At 33.4% G+C, this 17,232-nt stretch overlaps 2 protein-coding genes across 11 annotated transcripts in view; one reads left to right on the top strand and one right to left on the bottom strand.

Annotated features, from left to right (window-relative positions):
• Positions 1-299: 299 nt before the first annotated feature.
• Positions 300-3,606, bottom strand: Teh1 (tipE homolog 1). 3 transcript variants are annotated; one of them, XM_066296869.1, is made up of 6 exons: positions 3,303-3,606; positions 3,187-3,248; positions 2,757-3,124; positions 2,435-2,663; positions 1,208-1,485; positions 300-1,145 (listed from the first exon to the last, which is right to left on the bottom strand). In XM_066296869.1, the coding sequence occupies exons 3-6, from the start codon at positions 2,820-2,822 to the stop codon at positions 942-944; spliced, it is 777 nt and encodes a 258-aa protein (XP_066152966.1). In that variant the 5' UTR covers positions 2,823-3,124; positions 3,187-3,248; positions 3,303-3,606; the 3' UTR covers positions 300-941. The 3 variants fall into 3 exon arrangements, with proteins under 3 accessions (XP_066152966.1, XP_066152967.1, XP_066152964.1); XM_066296870.1 differs by having other exon boundaries at positions 2,757-3,109; XM_066296867.1 differs by having other exon boundaries at positions 2,757-3,109; positions 3,187-3,606.
• A 1,383-nt stretch (positions 3,607-4,989) lies between these two features.
• The window catches only part of Hipk (Homeodomain interacting protein kinase), an 81,148-nt gene continuing 68,905 nt past the window's right edge, over positions 4,990-17,232 (top strand). For 4 of the 8 annotated variants that reach the window (XM_066296845.1, XM_066296847.1, XM_066296846.1 and 1 more), the window contains exons 1-3: positions 4,990-5,316; positions 7,477-7,803; positions 12,080-12,302. In XM_066296845.1, coding sequence (XP_066152942.1) covers positions 7,489-7,803; positions 12,080-12,302 — 538 coding nt within the window. In that variant the 5' untranslated portion in view covers positions 4,990-5,316; positions 7,477-7,488. The remainder of the gene's footprint in view (positions 5,317-7,476; positions 7,804-12,079; positions 12,303-17,232) is intronic. The other 4 variants (XM_066296850.1, XM_066296852.1, XM_066296851.1 and 1 more) reach the window with 2 other exon arrangements.

The following is a 17,232-nucleotide window of genomic DNA, read 5'->3' as shown; positions in this document are numbered from 1 at the left end:
ATACCGGTTTTTCAGCTGTCTCTCGGAAATTATATCTAAGTGTAAAGATCAAAACGAGAATAGTCGTTAGGAATATAACGAAGAAAAACACTTTAAAAATAATTTCGTAGTAAAATTTCTTTTATTACACGCATATTTATTACTCATTTTAAACTTAGCAGCCTAAATTATAATAAAAGTATCAAATCAATACTTGCCTTTTAGAAAATGCCTACTGGAGGTAATTTAGGAGATTAGTCAGGTTCCATGTTTGTTTAAAATTGTATATCTTCGTAAAGAAGCAAAAATGAAATTCATGATTTTGTATACGTATCCTTTATTTAACAATTTGGAACCTAAATATAGGTACCTATTTCAGCATTTCCTTCTTTTTTCAAATCGATCTATATGAATTAACAGGATCTTATAAGTTGGTACAAATTGTATAGTAGGTATATGTGTCAACAAAGAGAATAATTCTCTTCTTTCTAATCTAGTAAAATTGCGTAAAATTTTAAAAGCACGTCCACTGTAATCAGAAAATCTAGTGTGCACATCTACTGAAATAAATATGATTTGGCAAAATTAGTTAATTAATTATTACTTACTGTTGTATAACTTCATTGCCATTTTCAAATGGGTTGCTAAATTCATTTTCATAACTCTCAATCAATACAAAATACTTATATACGTCTAAAGCTTTGACGTTGTATATATTTTCTTTCATACTATGAAAATTTGTAGTGTTCAAACTAAACAGTTCCAAAATATATTTTTATTTGAAACAGTTCAAGTGGCACATTTTCACATTAGATAGAGTGGAACTGAGTGCACAAAGTGTGAACTTCATATGTCTCACCGTTTTAAAAGTATTTAATTAAATTTTAGCTAGAGTATTTCCAAAACATTCATTTTCAGTAGTTCAATCGCAACACAATTAGTCTTGCGGTTCATCTATGTCACTACGATAGTGCCGGTTGTAGCCCTGCACATAAGGATCCGTCACTATAATCTGGTTTTAGCGGTAACCGAGCTGGTCTCCTTGACCTCATGCTTCGGCGCCGTACAGGTGCGCATGTGCAGTCACAATGCATAACGCATAGGGCTACTGATGTTGCCAATGTCACCACAAATGGAATGGCAAAATAGTGGATAATAATGGCAATCTACCAGATAAAAATTTAATTATTTATAAGGTCAACAATACCAATTCCAGCAAAAAATATACCTGTTCATCTTTGAGGTAATGTGTAAGTACTAGGCTACCATTTTGCCTTGATGGGAAACAGTTAAACTCAGTACCTTCGTTGCCAAAGGTTTCAGTAAAATTGGTACATCTAATCTTTGGAGGGTAACCACAACCTTTTATGTTTACTAAAAGAATTGCCTCCTCTGTAGTATTTAATTCTTGGCCTGTTCCATTGTAGCTAACATAAATATGAGTACAATGATAAGCATCACTGGTACAACCTTCTCTGCATGAACTCCAGGAACAATTTGCTAAGCCTTGTAAAAAATAATTACATATACACATAAGGAAAAAGTTAGGCATATTAAAAATCAGCATCCAAATTTAAACAACCATCAACATTGTGTAACAGACATAATCCATGTGTCTTTTATTTTTGAAAAATAATTTTGTAGTTTTACATGTAAAATCATAAAGTTTATTTAATTTGAGAGAATAATCTTTGAAAGATGACTTAAGAAATATAAAATAAATAGAAATAAATTTGATCACAAGTTAATTTATAACAAGATCATTAAGCATATCTTTAAACATAATTGAAGAATCAGAAAATGGCCCAATAGACCTTCTTTTTTAATTTGAAAATCTCACCTTTTACCAAGACTGGCAGACACTTTAGATTTTTTGCTGAATATTGCTAGAAATATCTAACACATTTTTAAATTGCCAGCCTCTATTATAATGCACAAAACATCCATTCTTTAACTAAGCATAATGAAATGACTGATAACTTGTACTGTCTATAACAGGTACAATCACTTTATAACAATAATGAAGTTTTCATGACTTATATGAACCATTTTATATAAAACTTATGTTCTATTTAAAAAATATAGTATTTTATTGAATATTAATTCATCAAAATGCAATTTTTCTAAGTAGCATACAAGTTTTTCTAAAGTTAAAATCCAGAAACAAAAAAACTAATAAAATTCATTTCTTTTGCAGAGAATGGGAAGATTTTATATTTCTACACTTTCATAGACATTTTTCAAGTCACCTTGTAGGGAATGTCCTGTTGACCTCATCAACATTAACCTTTTACGGTTATTAATCCAAGACCATAAGACTTTTTAGACTATAAAGGACACCTGCAGATGGTTCTTCACAAGAAGTTCATTATTATTAAAATATGGTTGCTGACTTTCAATATCTTTGACTTTTTCTGTGTAATATTTAACTGTGTAAATAAATTTAAAATATCACCTGTAAGCTGTTCTACTCTACTTGTGACACACCTAACAGGTTCTGTCACAAAGTTACTAGCTAATGTTGAGATAGCTGGATCCACATAAAGTGGTACCAAGAAGAGAAGTGATGAACCTGCAGCTATTGACAATATAGCCAAAAAGCTTGTTGCATAAAACAATGCTTGTTCCCGACAACTCCTTACTCCTTGCTGTCGATTTTGAGTCTTTTTTGAAATAGCCAATTCCTAAAATAACAGGACAATATAACCTTCAAGTTGATAAAGACCAAGTTTTGAATATGGACATCTTGAAAAGTGAAATGTTAAGTACCAACTTGCCTTTATCTTTCGTTTCCTAAGCTCTTCTTGTTCATCTAAAAGTAATTCAGAGCTGGAGCTCCTCATTATTTTCTAGTTTATGAGGCAGACATTTGCACAATTGATTAAATACCAGAAAAGTAGGTACATAATCACTGTTTTTTTACGATTATTTCATTTCAAAGGTCCGTGGAATCTATTCCTCGTTTCTCTTCTACTCAAATCCCCAGCAATAATGATTGTTTAACTTTCAGATAATAATTTAAAACGAAAGAGTGACTTGTGTTGTTGAGTTTAGGTTAAGTTTGTATGAAAGTAGAGAACATTTATCTGCTGAAAACATTTTTGTATTTGGCTTCACTCTTTGCTGGAATCTGCAAACATTAGGCCTAGGTGAAAGATGCCATTTATTAAATATATCACCATAATTTAGTGTGGTACTATTACCAACCTTATTCTCTTTATGGGCACGGCTTCAAACATTCCGCATTTCACATTTCGGAATCAGTGATTCTATGATTATGATTATAATTAATGAAATGAAAAACATGTTGACGTTGACTTAACTGGGTCACTACTAGTTCGAGAAGGGTAGTAATTGCACCCCATAACTCTGAGGCACTGGAAATCAGCTCCATCTCTCTCGAACCTTAGGAAAATGGGGGTTGAAACAAGAAAAACCTACTTCGTAATCTGCTGCATGGATCTCTGTCATACTTCAGAAAAAATGTCCATATGTGTTAACTTTAAAAGAAATCCACGGAACAGAACATTAAGAAAAATAATTAAGCAGATATCAAATAATATTATTAGAGAAAAAATGTTGACAATATTTACATTGAACGTTAGCACAGTATGGAACTGTCACCTGTCTCTCTTGTCGAAATAAATACCTATAAAATATACAAAAATGTAGAGATGAGTTTTATCGTACTTATTTTAAATTAAGTAACGTAGTTAATCTACCGTTTAGTACCTTTTATATTTATTGTTTGTTAAATAATAAAACAAACTCAGGAGTTGATTTATTTAAGCACACAATCGTCATAAGTTATGCATCTAGATCACGTTGAAGATATGGCTCAAAATGTAAGTAGTAAAAGAAGTAAGCTTTCAAAAATGTTGGATACATTTTTCCAAGTTGAAGACTCGGGTTGGTCAGGGGAACCTTGGCGCCACCGGTGTTCCCCGGTCGAGCGTTGGCAATTGCGATTTCCTGATCGAATCAGATAGGTTGAGGCTTTTCAGTCGAACTTTGGCGGTTGGAGTTGTCGGGTGGAACTTGAAAAGTTGGTATCTTTGATATTGTTGCGAATATAGTTGTATGTTATTTTATTTCTTCGATCTCTTCAACACTAGATCACTTTTGATCTCTAGTGTAGTGTTCTTTTTATATCTTGGTCGCTAAGTGGTGAGCTTATTAGATTTTTCACCCGGTAGCATAGAACTTCCAGAGGGCGACGTAGGAATCCCAACTTTGGTATTGTTATGTTGTTATTTAGCACTATTTATATATATTTTGATTGGAATTTACTTTTTCTTGCGACTATGTTAGCTTCAGCGCAACTTTGAGAACTTTCAAAATAGAGTCTAAGCCGGAATTACTTAGGCATGTGGTAAGGAAAAGATATTCTTAGCGTAAAGGAAACTTAAATACAGTTTTGTAAAGGAAAAGTATGTAATAAATTTTATTAGTTGACAGGGATGAAAAGGCAATTTTGTGTACACGCTTTCTAGTGGAAATAGAACCATAACCGCAATCGTAAACGCCATAAGCTGGTTGGTAATATAACATGATTTACCTTCAATTCATTAGTATTTTGTTCGATGGGACGTATTCCGTTGGAAGTTTTGTATGTCGGAATGAAATTCCTTGAGTTTTTCCATCTTAGCAGAAGCAAGTAAATTAAGAAGTTTTTAAAATTTCTAATTTGAGAAAATTAGAACGTGACGTAACTGACATTTGATGTGATATTTCCATATAATAACTCTACAATTTTGACGTAAATTACACGATTTATGACTATATGTAATGGATAAATAAGTTTTAACATGCATTTATCTATCCTTGAGATAAATTGATGTTTAAAAAATAAATAAAATTTGTGGTGGATGAAAATAGGTTTGGAAGAAATTCTATTTGAGAACAGTATACTCTTCTTTTGTAAACGTTTATATGTTAAAATGGTGGATGCGCAAGAAAACTGCACAATGGTTATCAATTTGACACAATTGGTATGGTCGATGGCACATCTCTAGCCACTTCGAGAACAACATTGATAGCGTATACGTATATCCGTACCTCAGCAGCGGTGTGGTGTGGGACGAAATAAAAAACGTGTAAAAATGGTTAAAAAGTCTTAATTAAGTGTTCGGATGTGTTTAGAATTAAGTAAAAATGATTATACTGAAGTTATTTCCAAGATAACAATCCTAGAAAAGTTTGCGTATCGCAAAATCTGCACTGTAAACATACGGGTTACGTAGTGGCGAGGCAAAGATGGCTGGACTTTAGGATCTGTCTTTGTGTATATTTCAGCATGGTAGTGGACTTTTTAGAAGAAGTCTTAAGGATTGAAAGGTGAGGTTTTATAAACCAGTACTCGTGAAGACCTATTCATACCCAAAAGAGAGAAATTGGCTTCAATATGGACGAGGGGAGGCGACATTTTCTGGTCGACTCCCGTCTGTTTACGCGACAAATACGTGGGAAGTGGCCTCGTATCAGTATTTTTCCCGTATTCGTTCTTAAGGCTATATAAGGGCATAGTTTTCCCAATTCCTATGAAGTTGAATTTATATTCCATATGGTGTAACTTCAGTTGTAACTTGTAACTAAGTCCTTGCCTAATTCATCTGTAACCTTTGAAATCATTATTAAAAGCTGAGGAAATTTGTCACAGATCAACTTTCTTCTCCATAATTGGGTAGCTTCACAAGCATTTTTGAGGTCATTTGCTGTGATAAATTGATAGTAGGTACCTACAGTTATTTTTATTCTTGGTTGGAATTTAAAGGCTTTTTGAGAAGATTGCTCAGTTTTACTCATTTGTAAATGAATTCTGGAAATCTTCCTTTTGATTTACCATGGATCTAAGCAATTTAACATTATCAACAATTATTTGGGGGAATAATTTGAGCAATTTTACCATTCTACCTACAGTGATATTAATACCTAAAAGCTATTCAGATAGAAATTGGAGGAACGGAAATTTCCCTGTTCTACTTAGCAAGAAATTGATGCATATTTTGTGGACTGGAACTAAATCTAGATTATGTGGAACAGGATTACTTGCTTGACTTCAGCTAAATGAGCTTTAAACCAGAGCTGTCACAACTACTCTAAAAAAGTAGTTGAATTATAATTACCAACTTCTTTTAAATTTATATTGTAATAGAACTACCAACAAGTACTGTAATGTAATAAATTGTTAGCATATTTTAATTACTCTCAAAAAGTAAATGAACTACTTAATAGTAATTAATTATGAGAAATTATAATTTTATTACTAGATATGACCTAAACTAATTAGTTCTTTATTTTATTCAATGACAGACTTACACATGAGTTTTTCTTTTTAGCTTTTGTTTTAAAGAAAAGAGGTCATTAACATATATTGTAAATAATAGAGAACTGAGAAGTCACTGCTTTGTCATCATTTAGCAAGGCCCCCTGAATGCTGGATAATCTGGATCTATTTGTCTTACAAATCAGATTTTAAATCATGACCATGCCTATCAATTTTGTATTAACACAATTTATACATAAGAATCATGTGTGAAACAATTGAACGCCTTTAAGGGGTTGCAGAAAGGGGCATATCCATGCAAAAAATTTTCATAGTTTCCACAATTGTCAACAAGTATAGTGTAAATCTTATGAAATAATCCTTGCATAAGTTTCACACATTGCATGTGTCAACTCACTATCTTCTTGCAGATATAGTATGGTTTATTTTAGAAAAATGATAATTCTGAGGATAATTTAGTCAATTTTATGGTTGATTCTTTAAATGTATTCTTTTTATAATGCTAGACTTGTTTTTCAAACTTTATTTTAATTATCCCTGGTTGAATTTTCAGTTTGTTTTCAATTTTTGCTATGAAAATTGTTTTTTTGAAATATATGATTCATACCTGAAAATTGTGATGTAAATAGGCAAAACCCTTTTAAAAATATTTGAGGCATTGACACTGATTCTATTATTAAGTTTGTTTCATCATGTTAATAAGTGGGGGGGCCTAAAATGACTGGATACATATTGCCATAATCTTTTATTATGCATAATGTTTTCAATACTGAGCAGCTATAAAAAGTTTTTTGTTTAATTTTAAATTAATTTTAAAATAATGCAAATTGTTCTAATACAGGATGTACAGTACAAAATTTAATAATTATTAACATATTCAATTTTTTTACATTGACAATTATGGGCTTATTTCTTGAAATTGGCTTTGTTTACGTTCATCTACATGAAAGACTCATCAAACATTTTGAAAACATTTATAATAAATACATTTTTTCTCTTTACATTCTCACTTCACTTTATCTCTCTCTTTTGGTTGTAACTGGAGATATACCTGTTGAAAGTGTTTCTGGCAATTTGGTCCAGTTAGTGGTCAGATATTTGGATATTTAGTTAATGCTAATTTGGCACATTCATAACAGTACTTGTTTAAATTAAAGTATGTAGGTTAAGATTTAGATGCCTATTCATTTGTATTTTTTTTTTATTTGCAGGGACTGCATGACATGTTTATCCAATCCCAGCATATGGTCACAGGCAACAATAATTCCGATATTCCATCATTTAACAATCCACCAACAAGGATTTTTCTCGGTGCCCCAAAAAAACGAAAATCTCACGATCATTACAACGAGTCAGTGGCGTCAGATATCACATTCGTGGACAATTCCGGTTTCAGTTCTTTGCTGAACAGTGGCAGCTCGTCAGGAGCCGCTCAAGAGGACGTTGCTGAAGTTATAAATGATAGTCCAAATGGGCAACCATTTGTTCGAGCTTCAACCATTAAGCTGTTAGATACATATCAGCGCTGTGGGCAAAAGGTAAGAGGTTAGTTTGGTTAGTTCAGGTCGAGTTCACATTTAGTTTAATTCGATCGTGATAAAGGGTACGAAACATCTAAAGCAAGATCTGGGGTAACACATGGTTAATTTTGGTGATACATGTATTGGAATGATTTCATTATTTTTATGGAAATTATGAGAAATAGAATCAGGGGAACCAGTGGAATAGGTCCTTGTTATTAGACGGTACAGATTCTGGCTATCCGAACGAGAACCCGGCAAATATAAATTATTCTGACACTTTATCTAAAAATGTTACAATCGCAATGACAAAGTCTGACAGGCAACAGGGTGTTTTCTCATATATTGACACCCTGCTTACATTCTTCAACTAAAAGTCAAAATAAAATTATGATACTTGAAAATGTTAAGATTTGATATGGCGTCAACTTTTTAAATAAGACATTTACATGTTGTATCATATATGTAATATTTCTGATCTGAACAAAAAACATCGGGAATTTTTTAATTTCCAAAAATACACTTTATTGACTGGCTGATTGCCCAACTTTGCTACTATTTAATCCATATATAACATTCACATCTTTGTCATAAACTTTTAATATGAAGATTGTTGGTTGGAGGAAGGGAAAAGAGTTCACCTTTTTCACTTGACTTCTTTTGATTCCTTATGTTTTTTGATGAAATGTACAGTGCTTTCTTAGGAGAACCATTCTTTGGGTAAAGAGAAAAAATATGGGCCACACCTATAAGGCTGCAGTTTTTTTTTTTTCGATGAGTTGTTAATGATAGCTGTAACTGCAAAATTGGGAGAGAAAAAGGAAAAGGGAGGTTGATTGACACATCATTTTGAGGGTTTTAAATTCAGTCTCATTAAGCTGACCTTCAGACAGATCTTGTGTTATTGCACAATAAAGTTGTTAAGTTTAAAATGTGGAAGTGATATTGCTTTAGCGCAAGATCGACTGTTGTTTTTATGTCGTTAGTAATTCGCCAAATTTCTATTGATATTTCATATTAAGCTCCAAACGATTTGACTTACACCAGGTATAATCATATGTAATATAACTAATGCATTAAATATTTTGGAGGTCTATAGAAAAATTTAACTATATTTAAACGTTTCGTCGCTGCTGTGTAACGTGACAATACTCTATGCTCAACTATCACGAGGTGGCGCAACACGCCATAAATTGGGTGGTATGGGAGAAGTTACAAGTTGTAACAGTTTTTTTGCAAATGCTTCATTTAGTTCTTTTTTTAATTCCTCAAAAATGTCATAAAGCTATCGCCAATTAAAGATAGCGTTATACTAAGTGCGTAACTAAGTTTTCGTGTTTATATAACCAATGAAAAATGGAACATTTCAAGAGAAATACATAAAATGGTTTTTTCAAAGTATCGCCCCTCGCTACCTACACGTTTTTGCCATCTTTCTGGTAATACATGAATACCGCCGCGATCAAACGACGTGTCTTTGGACCCAAAACCATTCATCTAACCAATTTTCCACTTTTCGAAATTGGCCAAGTGTAGCCCTGCCAAGCCATGTGTTAACGACCAGAACAAGTGATAGTTGGAAGGGGCCAGGTCTGGCGAATATGGCCTGTGCGGTAGCAGATACCATTTCAACGTTTTCATGATGTTCTGGACGATAGAAGTGTGAAGGCATGGAGCGCTGTACTGCAATATCACTCGTTCGTATCTCATGGCCCATTCTGGCCGTTTTTCGAGCAATGCATACTTCAGATTGATTAGTTGTTGTCAGTAGAGATGCCCACTGACAGTTTTGCCTCGTTTCAGCAGATCATAGTACACGATTCCTTTCTAGTCCCACCAAATGCAGAGCATTGTCTTCTTTCCGAAGCGATTTGGCCGTGCCGTGGATGTTGATGCTTCTCCGGGTGAAAGTCATGATTTTGTGCGTTTGGGATTCTCAAAAAATATCCATTTCTCATCTTCAGTAACAATTCGATGCAGAAAGTCCTTTATTTCATGCTGTAAATACAAAATTTTCGAAGTAGGTGTTTGATTTTCCATTTGTCTCTGAGTCAACTCATTGGGACCTATTTTCTCTCCTTTTGAATTTTTACCATAGCATGCAAATGTTTGGAAATACTTTGACGAATTATGTTTAATGACCCTGTAAGTTGATCTTGTGTTTGCGTATCATCTTCATCCAGTAACGCTTGCAGATCGGCGTCTTAAATTGTTTTTGATCTTCCGGAGCGTTTTTTGTCCCCCTGTATCAAAATCGCCACTTTTGAAGTGTTTAAACCAATTTTCACAGGTGGTTTTAGATGGTGCATACCCGTCGTAGGCGTTCTCAAACAAATAAAATGCTTTAGTTGCTTTTTTGTTTCAAGTTAAAGCAGAAAAGTTAAACTTCCCGTAAATGCTGTTTATTTGACACAAAACTCGACATTTTCATTTCTTAGAAAAATTACTTCTGCGTTGCGATATATGTTGATATTACAACTGGTTATTGTTAACAACTGTCCAAGTTATAAACAAAATACAACTTCTGACATAGTGCCGACTGCATGTGTCGTTAGCGCCATCCATGTGTGAAACCCAAAAACTTAATTGCGCATCTAGTAAAAAATTTTTTTAACTTATACATTGTATAGTTAATGTTTTTTCTGACTCTTCTAATTTGTAAGATCCTAACTTATCATAATCCAAAAAGGCCCACACACATCTCTTTGCGAGACTTGCGAGTAAAGTTCATTTAAGATGCATTTGAATTAACTTGAGTCCTAGAAGGGATCAAAATTTATTGGTGCTAACTTGAACTGAATTAAGTATTGGTGATACAGAGAGCTAAGGAAAATAAGAAAAACGACTCAGAAATGGATAATTTCTTAAGAATTGACTACTAACAACGGGAGTAAAACTCTAGAAGTACATAGGATTGCCGAAAAATTTATTACATTGAATTCTTATTTTATTATTAATTTTGCACATTGATAGAACTAAATAAAATGAACATTAAATTCGTTGTTAAACATGCAATTTGAAGTGCTAATCGATAACGTGGATGTGCAATTGGCAAACCAGCTATAACTTTTGAACTAACTCAAAAATACAAATAACTCTTAAGATTGTCGAAATTAGGCCAGAGTGAAACCTATAATGAACAAATAAAAAATAGTTAAATGGAAAATGTTAAAATTTGAAGGTTAAAATCTATTCAAGTGCATTGTAAAAGTTTAATATGAATATGTGGAATTTTTGAAGATCTAGGAGGAGCTCTTTTTAATAACTTTGAAATAAAAAAGAAAACAAAGAAAACAAATATTTTTCAATTCTTGTTGCCAACATGTGTTTGATTAAAATTCATTTCATTTGTTAACAATGTCAATCTCAACTTGTTGTATGTGTTTAAAAAAGTAATTTTAAAGAGAATAAAACAAGTTACAGAAATATGCAGAGATGCATATAAATTGAAAAACTTGTGACCTTACCTGGTTAAATCAGAAAAGGAAAAAATGCCAGTTGGTTTTAAATAAATGCTCAATCGCATGTTATATATCTCTGGAAATGTTCCCAATTTTGTTCATATAAATATGAAAAAAATGACAATCTGCTACACGTTTTCTTTGTCATCTGGTATACTACTTCAACTTCTTGGTTCTACATGGAAATCGGATGTTTTTTCCCAGTGTAAATAAGGTATAGCGGTAGTGACAGGATTTGACGGAATAGATTCAGTGTGCTTAGAAGGTCAAAAAATATCAAATTGTGAGCATTTGTTTGAATGATGAAGGTTAGAAACTTCGCACATTCTTGACAAAATTTGACATTTGGCGAATTTTGATTTATTATTTACATGAGGAAAAAGATATACATTTTACAATGGCTCAGGATTTTTAATAAGTTATAGTAGCATGTAAGTTGCTTCTAACATTCACTCGATAATTAGCTGTGAAGACATGTCAATCGATTGTACATATTTGTCGATAACTAAACTGGTGTCAGGTTGTGGGGTTGGCAAATTTTCTGTGTAGCTCATTAGGCACAACTGTTTCAATACGTTTTATTTTTAATCGTTTACTTTTACCTTAGTATGAAGTATAGTGTACTCTTAACATTAATGACAAAAAATAAACTACTTTCGACACGTTTTGACAAAAAGTACTATTTTTAATATTACAGGGGTATGTTAAAAGTTCTGCCAATGTTTTAAGCGATGTGGCATTAAAAAGTTCCTTGGCGACATAATCACTTTTTATTTAATAATTACGAAAAATTTTAATTATGTAAGTACTTAGTATTTTATGACTTTATGTAGCGCAAGACTTGGTCGGCCGAGGGTAATGCCGCATCGGGGGCTAGTAGTGTCCCCCGTTCTTCGGACGACGTTTCGGAAGTTACATCTACTGCAGTCGGCGGCACGACGGCGACCCAACACGGAACAAAAACGCAGTCGGCGGCGGCTACGGGGGCGCAGCAGGGGGGTGCGGCCGCCCCTCCTGCCGCAGCCGCGAACCCCCAGCCGCAAGGTAAGAAAAAATGTACGGTGACCACTTTTTCATTCTTGTTTGACCTGTTTAACCGTTTGGAAATCAGCTGTAGTTAGTCCTTGAGTGGCCGCAATGAACATTACCAATACCAACTAATGTTTATATCTCATTTCTATTTAAATAACGTATGAATTTGTTTTGGCCACTCGGGACCCCAGAACTTTTATTATAGATACAGCTTACTTACTTTTGAAAAAAAAGGTATATTTTTGGTATGTGACAGCTGTTAGCGCTGGCAGTAGTTTTTTTTTCGCAATTTTAACACTATATTTTGATGATTAATACAGGGTGTCCAAGTAAGAATGAGCAACATGGGGATTTTGAAAATGGTCCGGCGTTGATGAAATGTGAAAAAAGTTGCGTAATTTAGAGCCCAACAGAATGCTGATTTAAAGTTTGGAAAATCGCAACTGGGTCCGGATATTTAACAGAAAAAGACAAATTAAAAAAAAAAAACAGAATAATATTTCTAGTTAACTTGGCTACTGGAGCTACGTAGAAAAATGTTAAAGTCCTTTTAACTAACCAAGACAGTTTCATGGACGTCCTCTATTAACTACAATAGAACCGAATGCATTGGATTGTTCATCGTTATCATAGGTCAAAAGACTCCGGAGATGTGAAATAAAATTTTAACTTTAACACTCTGTATCTTTGTTAATATCAACTTTCGGAATGCAACAATTGCGTTGGATCGTAATATTTTGATGGCAGAAACCTGCCGTTGCGCTTTGTCCCATTACTTCTGGGACATCCTGTATATTAGGTTCCTTTTGCTGTCAGAAATTTTCCCGACGCAACAGTAGTAGAAAAAAATTCCTTTGTTTTGTATCTGTAGCTCAATTTGAAGCCTTTGAACGCCAAATTGTTGTAATAACAGGTAATCATTAAAAAAAAAATTGTGTATTATTAAAGCATACACGATTAAATATTGTTCATGATACACATATTAGTAAAATATGTTTTGTAAATTATGGTCTGTTGTATATCAAAGTCTTGTTAACAAAATTCGTACTTATATTTTCCAAGATCCCCATTCTGTTCGTTCTTAAGGGGGTAACCCTTTATGTTATTTAACAGTGTTATTAGAAGAACGTTATTGTAAAATCCATTTTTCCACATATTTCACAATGAAAAAGCAAATGGTTGCTGCTACAATTGTGTATTCTTATACAGCGAAGTTCATACCTCGGTTTATGCCGCCAACCAAATAAAAGTTAACCTCATGAATCATTCAACAGGCCTCTGTTTTCAAATCGCGCCACGTTTAGAAAAGTAACAAACACTTATTTGGTTTATATAAATGTTGCAAGCTCGATTCCCATTGCTGGGTGGTGCTATATGGTAACTCGAAATGTAAAAGAGTTTGCAGTTGGAATTTACAAAGCTATAAGTTTCTGAATTTGACCTTGCTATCCATAGCATTTAAGTTCGAAATTTTTCAGTAGCGTGTTAAAATGTCTCATGTACAAGTGATTGCTAGAGGATAAAGAAAATAGAGCGATTCGGCCAAACTTATTTTATACAAAAGTTGTTTGTTTTCATTTTACAGGGTGTCAAAGTAATTTTCTTCTTTCTGTAAACTTGGAATACATCTCACGGTTTTTCAGTCATCAACTTTTTTGTCAGTAACGACGTCTGTGAGTCGACGTGATAACAGTAGGTTGAATTATCTAAGAATTTATATCTCTTCAAACCATACTCAAAACCTTCCAATTTGCCTTTTACAAATATATACGGTCTTAAGCAAATGTATAGGTCATACGATAAAGAACCATCAATACACGGCACCAATTAACTACATTTCTTTTATAAGCATAATAAAAAACCAAAACATCTACATTTCGTGAGGGTTTAGCAAAAATAGCCATATATCCACATCTCTACAGCAACAGTTAATGGAATTTTGGAAAGTGTTACTGAAACTAACTTGGCTTTCAATAAACAATGCTTTTTCAGTGTTATACGAGAGATTGTACTACACACCTAATTTAAATTTTTCGAATTTTGTCTAATTATGGTTTTCTATGTATATGACATACATATGTATGTATTATATATAAGGTGTCCCAGAAATAAGTTCCATAATTTGAATCAATAGAACTCGTCAAAGGCAACATTTTTTTTAAATACATTTTTTGCGTAAGAGGTGTAGAGTTTTCCAGTTTAATTCATTAAAAGATTTATTATAATTCCATTACCCGCCTATGCCATCTAAAATTGTTAATGCCATTTCGGATCCTCCGCATAGATTTTTTTTGCCTGCTTTCTGATGTGCATGTTTTTTTGCGAATAATCAATAAACGCATACAGCGTAGTGGGGGGAGTTATTGGGGTTTTACGTTATTTACTGTTAAATTAATTAAAATTTTTGACTCACCTACAAAAGAGGTTACACTAAGTGTTCAAAATGTCTTTCATTATTGTTGGAAATTGTGAGGATATTTAGGGGAAATTGGGATTCACAAAACAAAAATGCACCAACCGACTTTACTTATAAACGACAGAAACACTACTGCAGTACGAGCATCGAGAAAGATTACAAGAAATATTTCCCTTTTTATATGCACGTGAATCAGTTTGGTTCGTACACAATGTGAGTCAACCCATGCCGAAATTATTATTTATCTATTACTATTTTGATTCTAGTTTCGCACATTAATTTGTAATTTAACAAATCCAACAATTATTCTCAAAGCATAATTGTATTGGGCGTTGAAAATATTCTTCTACTCTCAGTACCGTTTCCCTATCATTTCGAATCATTCTGGCGGCATTTTCAACGCGTCCTCGTAGTTCCTCAATTGTATCAACTCGAGTAAAATGCACTATCCGTTTCATATGGCCCCATCAATAAAAATCACGAGGATTTAAATCTGGAGATCGAGCGGGCCACGCAAGAGAAACATTTCGACCAATTCACCCTTTGGAAAAGTGCTCATTTAACCATTCTCGAACAATTCGGACGTTATGGCAAGGAGCACCATCGTGAAATTACCACATGTTTTCACGAATTTCTAGCGAAACATTTTCCAATAAATGATTTAGCTCGTTATTTAAAAACTGTAAATAACTTCTACCATCTAATCGATCTGGTAAAAAGTAAGGGCAGATGGGCCGACCGTTTATTATTCCAGCCCATGCATTTATTGAAAATCTCTCTTGAAAATTGCGAGGCTTTATACCATGGGGATTTTCATCTGTCCAAATGCGAGTGTTGTGCATATTACATATTCCTTACCTGGTGAATCCCGCTTCATCGGTGGCTATACATACAGAGCTAAGAAAGTTTGGAACCCGCCTTAGTTTCATTAAAACCCAGTTGCAGAAACGCTGTCGGTGATGATAATCCTGCGGTTCTAAACATTGAATTTTTTAACACGTTGTGCTCTATTGCCAGTCTAAGAGTGCCCCACATCCAGAATTATTTCCAAAATTTCATTTTCAAAATTTTCAAAACGATTAGGCCGTTGTCTGTCGCCATCTTGACATGCACCTGCGCAAGTTCCATTATTTCGAAGTCCTCGAATAACACGGACATGTGCCTATTGGGTGTAGGACGACCCGGGAAACGATGTGTCGAGCCCGATTAGTATTTCCACGGGTTTTTCCATACGCTAACACCATATCAGTGCATCCATAATTTGTAAAACGCAGCATTTCACACGAAAATTTCTCAATACTATCAATCGTAAACAATGATGCCTTGCGATGCATCGACCTTGACTCGCGGTTAGTAAAAAAAACTTTATGATAAGAAAACATCAACAAAATATTCAGTGTGTATTCGGATTTTTTTAAAATCCATAAGTGGTGCCATAGAGTGGTTTTAATGGGTAAAAATACCGGAAATAAATGTGACTTAAAAAAAAACGTATTTGACAAAAGTTGTTACTATCGATGAGTTCTGTTACTTGTTGAAGTTATGACACTTATTTCTGGGACACCCTGTATAGTGTGTCGCATATAAGATGAAACACCCTCAAATTTTCGTTATTTAAAGGAGTACAGATTTGAATTTTTGCAAAGTCGTATAGGTTGATGAGTCACATTTTTTAAGGTACTCAACTGATATCCGAACTGTAAACTATGTTTACTACAAATTCAGAAACAGGGTAAATTCTCGACATTTTGCTTCGCATTAGATGTCGAAAAAAATTATTAGAAAAAGTTGTTTACAACATTATTTCAACCTCATATACCGAACTTCATGACAAAATTCGCTTTTTAGAATATGAAGAAACTTCGACACCCTGTGCATTGAAAACTACAACGCTTCGTATTAGATGTTCCGTATACATACATATTTAGCCTGATTATAATATTTGTCGAGTTATTAACTTATTCAACTATTTTAGAAAAAAAAGCAAGGAAGTGAACTTCACAGTTAGTCTACTCGTCCAATAATGATGTCCTTTATTGCTAGTAGTGGATAAAAACATGTTATTTATCAAGGAATGCTATAATTTTTAATGGCACATTACGGAGTGACAGTTGTTGCCCTTTAGCAAAATTTACTGATTGAATCAATTTATTTATAATCAATAAATTTAGAGCATGTTAAATTGACCATTTAGGAACGTTTATTTAAGTCCTTATACAGGGTACTCGATTTAGAACAGTGATTAAAGATGACTCAAAAACGGTACGTTGTATAAAAAAAGTTTAAATAAAAGTGGTCCGGTAAAGAGGGGACATCTTATGAAGGTAGTGACTTTTAGCCAAAAAAAGTAATTTTAAGGTTATTTCATGGGTAATTTTTTTTCAAATAGCAATCCTGTAGTTTTTTTACAAATTCTTGTAGATCTTTAGAACTTTTTGAAGGTCTACAGGAAATCGATGTTCTTTTTCTGACAATCAATCTAATTGTTTTGTGTGAAATTGTTTAAAAATAATTTTTGTAATTTTGAAATTCAATAAT

Source organism: Euwallacea fornicatus, chromosome 26 (assembly GCF_040115645.1).
Source record: "Euwallacea fornicatus isolate EFF26 chromosome 26, ASM4011564v1, whole genome shotgun sequence".
Classification (NCBI taxonomy): domain Eukaryota; kingdom Metazoa; phylum Arthropoda; class Insecta; order Coleoptera; family Curculionidae; genus Euwallacea; species Euwallacea fornicatus.
The sequence above is the reverse complement of the archived record's forward strand: the minus strand, read 5'-3'. Positions and strand labels throughout refer to the sequence as shown.

What these genes read in the sequence shown, in the direction of transcription:
- Teh1 (XM_066296867.1), bottom strand. Translation starts at nt 2,822, where the DNA reads ATGAGGAGCTCCAGCTCTGAATTACTTTTAGATGAACAAGAAGAGCTT. An exon ending in TTAGGAAACGAAAGATAAAG is followed by an intron (nt 2,664 to 2,756) that starts GCAAGTTGGTAC and finishes CTGTTATTTTAG; the next exon opens with GAATTGGCTATTTCAAAAAA. An exon ending in ATTACCTCAAAGATGAACAG is followed by an intron (nt 1,146 to 1,207) that starts GTATATTTTTTG and finishes TTTATCTGGTAG; the next exon opens with ATTGCCATTATTATCCACTA.